Source organism: Varanus komodoensis, unplaced genomic scaffold, assembly GCF_004798865.1.
Source record: "Varanus komodoensis strain SLA01 unplaced genomic scaffold, ASM479886v1 scaffold36, whole genome shotgun sequence".
Classification (NCBI taxonomy): Eukaryota; Metazoa; Chordata; class Lepidosauria; order Squamata; family Varanidae; genus Varanus; species Varanus komodoensis.
Window position 1 is genome coordinate 9,010,465 of NW_025335873.1, and position 14,784 is coordinate 9,025,248.

Consider the following 14,784-nt stretch of genomic DNA (forward strand, 5'->3'; position numbering starts at 1 on the left):
TTATTTATTTATTTATTTATTTATTTATTTATTTATTTATTTATTTAAACATTTCTGTGCCGCCCCTTGCCAAAGCCTCGGGGCGGCTTACAACACAATAAAATACAATAAAATACAAAAATAACAATATAAAATTAACAATATAAAATAAATAACAATGTAAAAGAAGTCGCCCTGGCCAGATAAATAAGCAAATATTGTTAACAATTAAAATGACATTTAAATAAAAAGGTCTTCACCTGGCGCCGAAAAACAAATAGCGACGGCGCCAGGCGGACCTCTCTGGGGAGCGCATTCCATAGATTGGGCGCCACCACAGAGAAGGCCCTCCTCCGGGTACCTACCCTCCTAATTTCCTTCACGGAGGGTTCCCGGAGAAGGGCCTCTCCCGCTGGTCTCAAGGGGCGGCCGGGCATATATGGACGTAAGCGCTCCTTCAGGATTTCGATGCAGTTAAAAGCCAATGTTTGCTTTGTCTGGGACCCCCAAAGGCTGCCTAGTGGGAAAAGACGCATTCAGTGGGGCCGTTCTTAAGTTGGGGCGAGAAACAAAAGAAAGGGGCGGGGGAGACTTGCTCTAGTGTGGATGTTCCCATTCACCCTTTATCTCCCCAGGCATAACGTCAATAAAATAAGAAGGGGAGGGGGTTTAGGAAAATGCAGCCGTGGGCCTTTGAAGGGGAAGCGGCACAGGGAAGCTCAGACTTCCAGCTGCAGCGAGGACGGGAGAGATCCCAAAGCGAGCTGTGGCGCCGGTTGAGGAGGTCCCTCTGCGGGCGAGGGGCTTCGGGGAGCAGGGGGCCTGAGGCACGGAGACGGTGGGTTTCCTCCCCGCGGTGTGGGGCAACGTGGCTTGGGCAGAAGGCGACCGGGGGCAGCTTGGGTGGAGCTCGCTCATAGCTTCTGTCTCTCTCTGAGGCTGATTCTGAGGGGCTTCTTGTGGAAGCCCTGCCTGAATGAGAGTAGCTTTCAGGACTGGCTTTGCCTCCCACCAAACGATGCTCCGGGTAGGAAGAGGCACTGGAAGAACTGCTCTCTGACATCCTGGCGAGATGCGGAAGGCCGGATCCTGCCCTGTACCGAGCAACTGGGCTTTTCGCCCTTGCAACTACACAGCAGAGATAAAAAATAATTAGAGACAGAACAAGAAACCAGGCTTTAGAAGGGGGGCATTCTGAGCAAACAAAATCTCTTTTCCCCTCATTAAATATTGTTTTTTTAACCTCTTGTCTCCGTATTTGTTTTTATGCCCATTATGTCTTCAGCTTGATGGCCCAGTTTTTTCTCTCCCTGTTCTCAGTAATCAGAGAAGGTGGGTCTTGATGGGATGAAATCAAGCCCAGTTGTCTCTGGAGCCAGAAAAGGATTTCTGACTTAAAACTAATTTCCCCCATCCCTCCCTTTTTCATACAGGCAAAAGATCATGCAAAAATGGGAATAAAGGAGGTGAAAAACCGCTTGAAGCAAAAGGTACTTGAAGTTTGTATTTTAAAAGAAGAAGTATAAGAAATACTTGGCCGGAAAAAAAGGCATTATGCGATCAATAGAGAGCTGTTTGGGGCTGTGTTGTTAACACACTTCAGAGTGCATTACCAGCTGTCCTGGATTTTTCCCACTGTTATAAATATTCACAGACAAAAACCAAATACATTAAGGTCTAATGTGGGATTTGTGCCCCTCGTACCAAAAAAGGGGAAATGAAAAAATGAAGCGGCGGCAAGGCGAAGCCGACGGAGGGGGCCTGCCTCGGCTCGCGGGGGTGGCTCAGCCGTGCCCCCTTTTTACTTGCTCTCCTACGTGGAAAGTCAAGAGTCTCTGGGCCTCTCCAGCGTTGCACGCTGAGCACCCAAAAGCGGCTCCCGCGCACAAAAAGCCGCGGGCGTCTGGCGGGAATTGGCTGGCGTGAAAGCCGCCCACGCAGCCGTCCGCGCGGTGGCCGACCCACGGCTCGAAACCGGTTTGTGACATTCAGACAGGTGTTCTCCCCTGTGGAGACACCTTCCAGGTAGAACATGGGCGACCGGGGAGGCGTCCGCTAGCGGCCCGGCTGCTCTGATGCTGGTGGGGGTGGGAATTATAAGAGCATACTATGCCGTCAGAGCGATGATCCATTCGGTAAAATGTATTCACATTCGAGATTATTAGTGGATTTATCCAGAAAAGCTCCGAGAGAGGCTTAAGGAAGATCAGGATGTCAGTCTAGAAGTCATGACATAGACAGAGAAGCGATCGAAAGGAAGGGGCTGAAAGTCATGGCGCACGAGGGAGACAGAACAGGGAAGGGAGCGGGAGGAAGCCCTCCAGGTGCCGGTTCTGAGTTCTTGCCGTGGCCGATTGGGATGGGCGCCGTCCTGCCGAAAGGGTGGTGCGGCTCTGCCCCACTGTTCTTTTCGCTCGGCACCTGATGGAGGGGCTCCCTCCGGGACGGTGCGTCTGAGGGCCTTCCGAAGCGCCTGCGGAGCGCTCCCTGGAGCGCACGCACTGTTCTGCCGTGTGGGCCCTCCTGACTCCCGCGCGACAAATGCCGCGCGGCCGGGGCCAGCGGTCCCCAACAGCCCACTCTAGCGAAAAGCAAGGCGCTCGTCTCCGGCTTCCTCGGGCTGCTTGTGTTGCCTCATGGGTGGACGTGCGAGCAAAAGCCGGGAATAGGGCTGCATACAGGCAGAAGGGTACCCTGGAAGTAAGGTTTCCTTGCAGGACTGGCCCCGCTTCCTCGGGCAACGAGGGCTCTCCCACTTTAGCCAAGGAGGGCACGGCGCTTCTTCCAGCCCTGCCCACACGCCGCCCCCTTTGGCCTAGGGATGCCCGTACCAGTTCTCCATTTTTCCTGCGTCCTCGGCCACTGGCTGCTCACACGCTCTTCAGGACTGAGAGCTGGAAGGATGTCTCACTGGTCAGCACCACAGACCCCGATCTCTCCACGGCTTTGTGGCCGGCCATCTTCATCTCTGCCCCGTCCTTCTCTCTTCCCTTCACCGTAAAGCTGAGCTTCCATCGTTCCCGTTCTTCTGAACCTCCACCAAGAATTCCAGACCATCCAGTGGGGCTCAAAATGCCCACCCGCTTCTCCCCTGCTTGGCACGCCTGGCATTTTTCCTAGCCTCTTCAGCAGCCACTGAAACTTCTGAGCCCGGTGATTTTCTGTCGAAAAGGGAAGAAAACCCTCCACATTTCCACTCAAGTACTCTGGGATGGAATCTTTGCTCTTCTTCCATTCACCATGTCTATTCTCTCCTCCTCTTCCCTCCATCAAGCACGACACGCCGGAGAAATAATGTTACAGCGAGAGGTTTTATTGCATTTAAGGTGAGACGAACCGCAAGGTTTCTTCCTGTAGCCGCGCTCTGTTTTCTAGGCACACCTTTGAACCGCGGCTGTTGACAGATGCATTAGCCCAACCTGAGCACTTTCCATCCGGCTTCTCCAAGCATCAACTTCGGTTTCGTTCTCTAATGACAGGTTTTGCTTTCATAAGTGGATTTCTGCCCGTGTGCAGGAGAGAAAGAATACGAATGGGGAGGGAGCCTCTTTTCCTGACCCCCAAGAACTGGGTGGTGTCCCCCCTCTTCTAGCTGGCTAATTTGAAGCTGCCCTGGATCTGACCTTGCTACCCCTCCATCTCTTTCCCCGCCTGGCTTTCGGCCGAGCCCAACTGCAGCCTCACTCCGCTGCCAGACAGGAGTGGCTTTTCTGTATGACAATGGGGGAAATTTAAAAATGCACTAAGAGAGGAGAGCGACTTTCTCTGACTGTGCATAGCAATGATGACCTCTCGGATATAATCAAGAGCCCGGTGTTGCCCTCAGTCTGCCCGTCTCTGGGTTTGAATTGCAAATGGGAGATGCCGGGTGACCTCCGGAGAGGTCAGCCTGGTGAATGTAAGGCCCTCCTCTAATATGATTGCGAAGATTGGATGAGGCTCCCTTCCCATCCCGGTTTCATTTGTGGTCTGGGGTTTTAAAAGCACCGGCTGTCATCCGCACAGCCTCCTTATGACCGCGAGAGCTAAAGATGGTTAGCAGCACGGCGGCGGCTTCATTTTACGCCCGCGACGCTCTTCCGAAGAGGGAAGGGCGGCCTGCTCGCCGCGGAAGCAGGTCCGGCCCTCGGCGGGGTGGCCAAGCCTGCAGTTCAGGGCTCTGCGAAGGCGGCACTCGGTGGCCAGCCGCAAGCAACACTGGGAGCTGATGTGCTGTGCGCCTCTTAGCAGCTCGCAGCAGCTTCGACACAGCACTTCCCGGAGGCCTCCCGTGACGCAGGGCAACGGGCCGGCCCTGCTCTGTGCGGAATCCACGTGCGGACGAGGGATTCCCTCGGCCGCAGGTGTGCATGGATGCGCACAAAGGGAACCGGCTCCCTACCTGGGCCAGGGAAGTGATCGGTTGTGTGCAGGATTTGTGGTGTGCTTGGGACAGTCCTGACCCGGATCCTCCCAGGAACAGACCCCTTCTCCCCCAGCACTGGTTCCTACCCGCTGTGGCAGGGCGCAGAGAAACTAGGACCTGGAGTACCTAGATCTAGGACCTGGCAGAGAGGAGTAGAAATTGTTTGGACCTGTGCTGCCCCCCATCTATCTCAGTCCAGCACCGTTGCGCGCGGGCCGCTTCCTCCACCCGCCAGGGCGATTCCCCCATTTCCGAAGGCGCCCGCGCACTGGCCACTCCCCGAGGGCGGCCCCCATCGCTCCGGCCCAGCGGCGTCGCTCACATGTCTGACTTCGTGGCGTTCTGCAAAAGCAAGGTGCTGCTGTCCCCCTTGCTCCGAGTTTCCATCCGGGGCCTTCTTTCCGCACGTTCCTAATTCCTCTTCCTCGCCCACCTTGGCAGGCCCGGCTCCGTCGGCTGGATCTGACGGGACGCTTGCTTTTGTGTCTGGCCCAGACAAAGCTCCTCATCTCGTCCACCCAGCCTTTGTTTCCCTTGACCCGAGCGCATCGGGTCACCCGGTGTCCAAAAGGCTGCTTTCTAATTGGCTATCAGCTTACGGGTCTCATTATAGCGTTTGAGCAAGAGCAGAACTTGAAGGGGCCATGTCAGAGGTCGGTCCCTCAAAGCAGCCGGCCTCCGGGTCACGTGTGTGCGTGCCGGGCGCTCTGTGCATTTACCGAGCCTCGTTTCCTCGGCGGTGTTGCAGGGAGGTTTGAGGGCGAGGCTTTCGGCGCTGTAGGGCTTTGTTCCCCCACTGATTGTCCCAGTCGCTCCGTCGTCTCTGATCTTCTAGGAGGCCCTGCCTGCCCCTCAGCCTTGCTGCGTCCAACGTCACGTGCTTGAGCCTGCCGGTTCATTCAGCTCTCTTAAAAGCCCAAGAGCCGGTGGCCTGCTGGCCACGATTACACAGTAGCCACTGCTTAAAGCCCCCTTGAAATGTGCCAGTCCCGTCGGGCTCTCAGCTAATTGATCCGTTTGCACCTTGCAAAGCTCAAATGAAGCGGGTTTTCTGGTGGATCGTGCAAGAAGCGGAACAAGCCCAGAGCAATTGGAATATGTGCCATTCTTTCCAAAGAGGGAATGTGGACAATCTCCTCTTAAATTGACAGAATGATCCAATACAGTTTCCAAATAAGTGCGGCTTCAAGAGTTGGCAGTTGAGCTGCAGACCTCACGATCTCTACACCGGAAGTCCCACGTTCGCTGGAAGCACCTCCACTGAGAAAGATGAGGTGGCACTGGAAGGAAGGGCCCCACCTCCATGCGACCCCCTCTCACAAGCCTGCATGTCGCCGGCAGACCCCCTCGGAGTCTCCTCCCGGGGCTGAAAGACCCAGTGCCTCATTCTCGCCTCGTATGGCATCCCCTGCAATCCGGCCACCGTCCTTGTGGCCCTGCGCTGCCCTGACTCTAACCTGGCCATGTCCTTCCTGTAATGTGGAGCCCGGAACTGAACCCAGTGGCGACCTGGCCTGGTCCAAAAATAGCACCACCTCAGAGCATCCCAAGAGTACAGGTAGTTGTTGAATTGGAGCGAACAGCTGCACCCTGGGTTGTCGCTGCACGCAGTTGTGCAGCTAGGACTTGCTGACCACACACAACCCGGGTTCATAGCCCGGGATTTTACCCGCACGGGCAGCCTGGGGTGTGGGCTGGGCAGCGATAGGGTGCTAACTGGTTTGATGTTTGCCCGGGGGTCTTGCGTGGAGTTTCCTGCCCAGTGCCAGAGCTATCCTGGTGTTGCGTTCGTGTTTTGTGCCGTTGTGTTTGGTTTCTTTCCATCTTCCCCCTCCACTGAAGTTGGAATGTTGTCGCGTTGAGTTATTCTGCAATGTGACTTGACTGAAGTTGCGACGGAGCAGGGCCTGTATATTAATTGCTGCTTTTATCTATGCCTTCTTGTGTCGCTGTTACCATTCCCAACATCAAAACTGTTCAGTCAGCTTTATCCCCGAGTACCTCCTTCCTGCCCCTCACCCTTAGTCAAGAGTGTTCCTGGCCATGCAGTTCACCTTTTCCTACCATGCAGGACATCACCGAGAACGGCTGCGCCACGGTGCCGGAAGACTCTGTCCCGCAGGCGGCTCCTTCCCCGCTGGCTGAGAAGCGAGATCCGAGGCTCCGGGAGGACCGGCGGCCCATCACCACACACTTCGGACAGGTGCGTATCCATTTCTGAAAGGGGATCGGCGGTGCCCGTGCGCACGCAAGTCCGCTTGTGACGTGCTTCTTTGGGTTTGGGTTGGTCGCCGGTCTGGGCGGAAGGGCCTTGCTGCTGAAGAGCTCCTGTGCCGGTTGTGGGTCGTTCTCCGCCCTTCGAGCTTCCTGCTGCGCCACCAAAACAGCACCTGCCTTTGGCCCACACCTGGCACCTGTTGCTTCACCCAAGCAGCTCTCGGCAGCGTCGGGGGCGGCCGCCGGCTCACGTCCAGGCCCTCCGTGGCCGTCCTGGCACTGTCCAGGTGTGCTTGAAGGTGTTTTTCTGAGCACTTGAATACTGTGTGTCACCCCGAAAGGGGGAGGCATTCTCCCTCTTCTGCTGGCAGGTGCCGCGATACCCTCCCCCCGTAACTTGGGTTGCGTTGAGCCGCCTTCCGTCCCAGTCGTGAGAAGCAGCCGCCAGCAGCCCAGTTCTAATAAGGGCTCGGTGTGCTTCCAGCCGAAAAGCCCTGCATGCAGGTTGGAAAATCAATTGATGGCCCGTTAATAGCATGGCTCCATATTTCTGTATTGACTCTGGTGCTCTGCAGGCTGGTTATTTTTGTTATTGCTCTGGCAATATATTTGTGCAAACCAGCCTGGATGGGAGTAGCTAATTTTTTTAATGGCCTGCCAGATGACTGAAATCAGCTTTGTAGATGTCGCTTGCAGGAGAGGGAGCGGAGTTGAGGGAGGACTCTTTGCATCATTATGGGATGGTCAACCCTGATTTTAATTTTATTTTTTAATCTTAGCCTTTAGTCTTTGGAGGTCAAATATTCGAAGGGAAATGTGCGTGAACACCTGTTTTTTTCACTGATACTGGACAAGATGTTGTAAGCCACCCCGAGGTTTCGGCAAGGGGCAGCATAGAAATGTTATAATAATAATAATAATAATAATAATAATAATAATAATAATAATAATAATACTATGCTATTCTAATTCAGAGGGATTCTAAAAGTGCACTGATGCTTGTACTTCCTAAACCTGTTTTTTCCGAACACTGGCAGCATGTCATGGGGGTCTTAATTTAAGTGCGCATACGTCGGTTACACACTCAGATCTTCATGTGCACAAGATGTAATCAGTCACTGGCATCTTCTCCCATTATTTCTGTTTTAAACCTCCCTCTCAGCGTCTCAGTAGCTCGGCCATTGCTACCTTTTTTTTTCGTTTTGCATGGGGGCGAGATCACCTCTTGTGTTGAAGGAAAATACCTGCCCAGACCCCCCCTGCTGCCCCTGACTAATTGTTCATTTTGTAGTAGTTGCTCTGAGCTCCTCACTACTCAGCCCTCACCTGGGCTCCTGCGTCCAGTTCTGGGCACCAAGATATGAGAGAGGTGCAGGTAAATTAGGAAGGGCCAGAGGAGGGCGACAAAAATGATCCGGGGTTTGCAAACACTGCCCTGTGAGGAGAGACTGAGAGAACCGGGCATGCTCAGCCTTGAGAAGAGAAGATGAGGGGGGACATGGCATCCCTCTGTAAGGCCCTCAAAGGCTGTCACAGAGAGGAAGGTCAGGATCTCTTCTTGCTGATGCCAGAGTGCAGGACACGGAACAATCAAGTCAAGCTGCAACAACCCAGATTCAGGCGGGACATCAGGAAAAGCTTCCTCACTGCCAGAGCAATACGGCAGTGGGACCGGCTGCCTGGAGAGGTGGGGGCTCTCCCACACTGGAGGCATTCAAGGTGAAACTGGACAGCCCTCTGAGTGGGATGGTGTGACGTGGTGTCCTGCACCAGCAGGGGTTGGATTAGATGGCCTTCGTGGCCCCTTTCAGCTCTACTACGATTCTGTGATTTTCATTAACAGGCTTCTGTGCTGGTGTGCCCAAAAGCAGCTCTTTTATTCCCTCTTCTCCATCCAGTGCCAGGAGAGTATTCCCTTTCATTGGAAAAAAAATTGGAATGCCAGGCCAAGTCATTTTACGTTAGCAGACCACCCCACAGAAGTTACACCCGATCTGCAGGTCGCCCCCAGGGTGGCCCGAGGGAGCGGAAAGGTTTCGGGCGCGCGAATCCCCGACTGGCCTCTCCGCCCTCTATTTATGACCAGTTCGGGCATGTGTCTCGGCTTTGGTGGAGCCACCAGGCCTGGGGAAGGAGCCGCTAACGGCCCTCTGGAAATGCCAGCTTCGCCCAGACCTTCTCCAGATCCGTGGTCCTCAGCTCGGAGGAGCTTAAACCACTGCTTCCCAAAGTGCTTCTGGAGGAAACGCTTGGCGGAAGCCGTACTTCTGCGTGCCATGCGAAGAGTGACACTCCCCATGGCAGTGCTTCTTGCAAAGCAGAAAAAGGAAAGGCGATCCAGGTGCCAGGAGAATCGCTGGAATGGGAGGCGGATGAAGGCGACCCCCCCACCCCCGAGTCCCCAGTTAGGGCTCGTCTTCTCTTTCTGCTCGTATCACAGCGAGGGGAAGCGGGGCCGCCTTCCCAGACTCCCGCATGCCGATGAGGGTCAAGCCCCCGGCTCCGCAGCTCGGGTCGCCTTGCCGTGGCAGCGGCGGCTCTGCAGCCCACCAGCTCTGGCAGGACGCCTTAATTGAGATGTGCTGTCAGAGTGACAAACACATTTGCATACAGTCTATTTATTTTTGTCGAGAGGTCTGCCGGCTGCTGTTGGTTGAACATCCTTAATCAGCTCGCTGAAAGTGAGCCGGCAGCTCTCGCTGGCTGTCCCTGCGCTGGCTGGGTGCGTTTCTTCATTAAGTGACAGATTAGCTGGAGCGGGAGGGGGGAGCTGGGCTCACGAGCCGACGGCAACACTCGGTTTTAACTCATTAGGGCTCGCTCGATGTCGCTGGCATTCGGCCGCCCCCATCCTGCGAGCTGCTGGCAGAAGCCGGAATCTGCCGGCCCCGAGCCGAAAGCAGCCAAGCGGCCACCTGCCTGTGGAGGCCTCCTTCCCGGGGTACCGGAGGCTCTTGGGTCAGGCGGCTGCCTGGCCGGGCAGAGCCATGTCATCTGTTCCCCCCGAAAGCGGAACGAGCCGCCTCGGCCCCTGCTGTCCAGCGTCCTGGCTTTTGGCCGTGGGGACCGGGCCGGGCGGAAAAGGCCTTTCCGTTGCGTCCCCCCGGCGCCTTCCGGGGCAGCGAGCCCTGCAGCCTGCAAGGACCCATCTGCGCCATTCCCGCTCCGGCCTTCTCTAGGTGGGCCCGTCTTTTGAGAGACGGCCAGCCGGCCTGTGCAGCGGATGCTGCTCGTCTTCCTCCTTTCCTCCTCTGCCTGCCAGGGGACGCCGAAGTGGAAACCACCCGGAGAAGCGGGAGCGCAGAGAACAACATGGCCCTCTGTGCGCTCAGTGTGTCAAAGGGAGAGCAGCCGCTTTTCAAAATCCGGCTTCCTCTTCCTCCTCGGGGGCCTCACCTTTCGGGTTCAGGCGCCAGGCGAGGCTTGGGCAGGCACCGCCAGGTGAGCGGTCCCCTTTCGCCGGCTGTTTCCTTTACCTGTTGGGGGAGTGGTCCGCAAGGGGGCCCGAGGCCGGGCGCGGCGTAAAATGCCTCCGCGACTGTGCCACCTGTTCAGAACCGACGGGTGGAGCGGGAAGGCGCATTGCTCGGCTTCCGTCCGCGAAGGGGCTCTGGAGGCAGGAAGGGAGCATCCTTCCAGAACCTTCGCCCAACGTGCGGCTCAAAGGGGCTGGATGGGGTGGGGCAGATCTGAGGTCTTGGCGCGATCGTTTTGGTGAAGCCCGGGAGTGCAAACGCGGGTGGCGGGCGCCGTGGCCCGACCGGTGGCAGGCTGCAGGGGCCCTGAACCCTCTGCCGCAGGGGTGGAGCGAAGGAGAACCTGCCCCTGCGGACCACCCTGTCGAAGGGCTTCCCGGGACCACTTCCCTGTCGCTTCAGGCCGAGCCTCAGATCCGGGCACGCAGTGGGAAGCGGGCCGGAAAAGTCAGCGGGGTCCCACCGCTGGAAGCGATGCTTGTGCTTCCTGGCAGGTTGTGGCTTGAGAAAGGCCGGTCTCTTTGTCCTGTGTGTCACCGTGGGGTGTGTCATCCTCCTCCCGACGGCCCACAATTGCTCTGCCAAGGTGGCCCCAGCATTTCTGGCCTGGTGGGGTTCTTGTGCTGCTGCGTTAAGAAGATTAGGGGGCCGGGAGCACGGCAGGGCAGTGGTGAGACCTGACTCGTGCAGGCCGGGGGAAGGAAAGTGAGCCGGGGGCGATGGGTGGGGGTGCCCACTTGGCCTGGTGGCATGGTGTTCCCTGCACCAGCCTGCACGCTCGTTCGCACCCCTCCGTGCTAGCACGCCCCGCACGGAAGGGGAATTGCTCCGCGGCGGGGACGGCATCAAAGGAGTCATGTTCCTTCTGGCGCGGCGGGCAGCAGCTCAGCGTGGGCTCCTCCAGAGGGACCCCGGACTGGGGCGCCCCTCCGCTCAGCTCTCAGCTGGACTGGCTCCCGCTTTCTGCCTCCTCCCTCAGCCCCACCGGCTCCTGCTGGCCGGCTGGGCCCTCCACACCGCCTGGCAGCATCTCTCGGGGGACTCGGCGGTTGCCCTTTGGCGGAAGCGTCTGAACCGTGCGCAGCAGGCCCCACAGGGGAGAGCTGCGGGATCCCTCCTGGCCCCTCTGGAGCCCGTTTTGGGGGCAGCTGGGTGGAGCCCTGGAGCAGGCCGGCGAACGGAGCCCGCCGGATACGGTGACTGGCCCAGTCTCTCCAGTGTGGCTCGTTCTCCTGGTGCAAAGCCTCCTCCAGGGCCGGAGCAGGGGCGGGTCTCCCTGCATCTCCTGCACCGACCCCGATGGCTCCCCCAGATTTCTTCCCCACGCACCACTCTGAACGCACCGAGACCCCGTGGCTGCCTGGGAACGCCCACCAAGCCCCCCTCAGCCCGCGTCCTGGAGAGCGACCCTCCGGCCGCTGGGGAGCAGAGCGTGTGCAGCCCCTCTTGAGTCGCTAGGCTCGTGCCACAGAGGGCTCCCCAAGAGAACTGTTTCTAGAGCAAGAGAAGCTGCCGAAGCATGCCTGTCCACCCGCCTGGAGTCAGCGGCAGAAGCGGTTCCTCTTCACCCCACCCCGTCACGAAACGCACATCCCTGGGTGTCCCCCTCAAGCCAGAGGCCCTGCTTGCTCTTCGTAGATGTGAATCCCAGCTTTGAGCCCAGCTGTGCGAATGACCAGTTACGGGCAGAAGACGACGAGAAAATGTAAAAACCCGGCCTGGCTTTTGGTCTTTTGCTTAATACGCGGCCGGTGAATTTTCTGTATTTTAAACGAGGAATATATGCAGTTAGCTCTCGCTGACAATGTCCTTGAGGATTTGACAGTGAAATTTTCCAGCAGTTGCTCTTCGTTAGGATCTTAGTGCTTGTCTAACAAGGCAGCCGAACTGCTGGTACCTTCGACTCCTGTTTGTTCTCCGAGGGCTCGGGGCTGCGGCAGCAAGCGCATCGACCGGGGCTGATCATTACAAGGGCGTGTGACGCCATGAATAAAAATGTCACACGCTCTCCCCCCGTCTCACAGCAGTACAAAATGTCAGCCCTGTCAAACACACATAGCAGGGAACACCGAGCAGTCGGTACAAATTGGAAAGCCGAATATTCCCCCAGCTTTCTGATATTCTTCATTTGAAGCAGAAGAAAAACAGTTGTTAACCTATTAGCTCTGATTTGAAACTCCGCTGAAGCCAGGGAGGGACCGGCTGCGGGCGCCCTGCGGTTTTGCAAAGCCAGTGCGGTCTTTGCTTTTGGGGTGCCTGCAGAGGGGCGTCCGCAGCCCTGCCTCTTGGCCACTGTTTTGCTGGCGATGCTTTGGGAGCCTGTGCAACCCCCCCGAGCGATCCTCCCCTCCTCCTGCTTCGGCAAATGGTCCGGGCAAAGCTGCCCACGGTTCTCAAGAGCGCGGGCTCGCTGGGCGACAGGAAGGGCAGGGATGTGCAAGCGATTGGTCATAATGGGCTGGACCGTCGGGTGATGCTGGGAAGACGCCCCAAAGGCCTTGGCAGTGTTCCAGCGTCGGCGCAGCTCACTGGCAGGATTGGGCCCCAGGCAGCAGCAGAGCCAGGGTCCGTGCTGGTTTCAGCGTGGGAATGCCGTGGCGTTGGAGTCGGCGGAACGAGGCCGTTTGCCGGGTGCGCGCTGAGAGCATCACTGGCCACGATGTGGACATCAAGGGGCAAGAAGGCGCCTGTGCGCTGGTTTTCCTGGGTCAGGATCCGGCCCGTGCCCCAAAGTTCGGCTCCTCCGTGGCATCCTGCGCCACCGGAAACCCGGGCTGCAGAGCGGCTGCGCAACTCTTGCCAAGGGGCCTCGAAGGCTTTCCGGCATTGGCCCCGGACGGCCGCCGTTGGAGCCGCTCCCGCCTGGCCGTGGCCTCAGGCAGGAGCAAAGCAGCGCTGAGCCCCGGCCCCGTTCCCCCAGTCACCGGCCCGCAGAGCCCGTTCGCCACCCCATGGGGTTGCAAGCCATGCGCCGGGGTGCCCAGGCGGTGGCGCGGCAGTGTGGTGCGCGTCTCTTCTCGGCTGCCCTTCTGCACTGGCGATGCCCCTGCCACGGGGAGCGTATCGGAGACACAAGCCGCTGTCCTTGGAGCCGCCGGCGTGGGGAGGGGTCTCCGTTGCCGTGTCCCACTGCCCGTCCTGGTGGTGGCCCTGGGACTGTCTTCTGCAGCCCCAACTCGGGCATCCGCGGCCTGGTTGCTGCAGTGCGGATGACAAAGCGCCCCCCTCAGCCTTTGGGAAGCGGCATATTTGCCGCATCAGCAGAGCAGAGCCTGGTTTTCGTGCGTGTGGCATTCCCGTCCTGTGAGCCTCCCAGGAGCGTGGCAAGGAGAGGGTTCCCGGGGGCATTGCTGGACCACATGCCCGCCGCATCCCCTCCCGGCCGGCGCAGCGTGGGCCTTGCGCAGTGGCGGTGGAGCAGAGCCGCCGCGCACCGCGGGGGCCGGAGGGAAGTGTGCTGAGGCGGGTCGCCTCCCGCTCCTGTGGCCGCCGTGGGCCCTTGTGCAGCCCCAGCCGTGTGGTACCACGGTAACCACAAAGCTTCAGATTCCTCAAGCCGCAGTGAGAAGCTTGCAGGCGGCGGATATTGCCTGGGGGAGGGGGGCGTTTTCGCTTAATTTTATTTCCCTGCACGTTGGAGGCAGGCACTCCACGCTCTTGGAAACGTGCTTGTCGGAGGAGGGCGAATTCACGGCCACGTCGTGCCACGGGCCTGCAGGCCCCGGCCCGGCGGTGCAGCTCGGGGCACGTTTGGGTGGAAGCGTCTCAGCAGGCTGACGACTGAAGTCTCCTCTTTGATGCTGCAGCCAGATGCCCGGCCGATGAGACCTCCTCCTCCCAACATCCACCGCTCCGCCAGGCCCGTGAGTAGCTGACCGTTCTCCCCCCGGCTGCCCTCGCTAACCCCCGGAGCGCCGCGGCCTTGCTAAACGCTGCTGGTTGGGGCTTGCCTCCCCCCGTCGGGTCTGGCTGAGCCGTTCTCTTTCCCCGGCCCAGCTCGGTTCCCGGGCTGCGCTCGCCGCCTCGTCTCCAGTGGCTCTTCCGCTCCTGCACCGGCCTGTGGCCACTGTGCCTTGCTCTCTGGGAGGCCGCTAACACGCTTGGCCGGCAGCTTCAGCCAGTGAGCCTCTGAAGACTTGCACCGGCCTCTGGAAAGAGGTGCTGGCTTTTAAAATGTCGCAGAGGGTCTGGGATTTGTCCCTCCTGCAAGAGAACAAGCCGTCTTGACCAAAGGCCCTTGGCTGGTGGTGTCGCCAGCACTGGTGATCTTAGCAAATCTTTTCCCAAGCGCCCGGTTCCAAAGGGAGCTGCCGTGTGCAGAGAATGGACGCTGCTGGCACAGCCCTTGCAAAACTCCAGGATCAGCAGAGAAGTATGTGTGTAAATAATATTTTAGCCTTTATTTCTGGGTCGCTTAGCAGTCAAGCAGCTGACGCTGAGCAGCCAAGCGCTCGCCTCTTCATGTGCGGCACCACAAGGAATGGCAGGGACCCCAGATGTGGGGAGGGACCCGCCAGCGCCCCACGGGAGGAGCAAGGCTGGCAGCGGGCTGTGTCGGAGCACTGCCGTGAAGTCCCCGTGCCAGCACCAAATTATTATTATTATAACATTTCTATGCCACCCCTTGCCGAAACCTCGCATGCTCCGGCACCCCCCGCTCGCCCCAGTCACTGGATCGCGCGCTCTCCCGCCCCGCCGCCAGCCGGG

The 14,784-nt window shown here is 58.3% G+C and overlaps 1 protein-coding gene across 3 annotated transcripts in view; it reads left to right on the forward strand.

Moving 5' to 3' along the window:
• DENND1A (DENN domain containing 1A) overlaps positions 1 to 14,784 on the forward strand; it is a 197,236-nt gene that overhangs the window by 164,255 nt on the left and 18,197 nt on the right. For 2 of the 3 annotated variants that reach the window (XM_044439857.1, XM_044439854.1), the window contains exons 18-20: positions 1,413 to 1,469; positions 6,456 to 6,587; positions 13,884 to 13,940. In XM_044439857.1, coding sequence (XP_044295792.1) covers positions 1,413 to 1,469; positions 6,456 to 6,587; positions 13,884 to 13,940 — 246 coding nt within the window. Of the gene's footprint in view, positions 1 to 1,412; positions 1,470 to 3,253; positions 3,709 to 6,455; positions 6,588 to 13,883; positions 13,941 to 14,784 lie in introns of those variants that run through there. The other variant, XM_044439856.1, reaches the window with a different exon arrangement.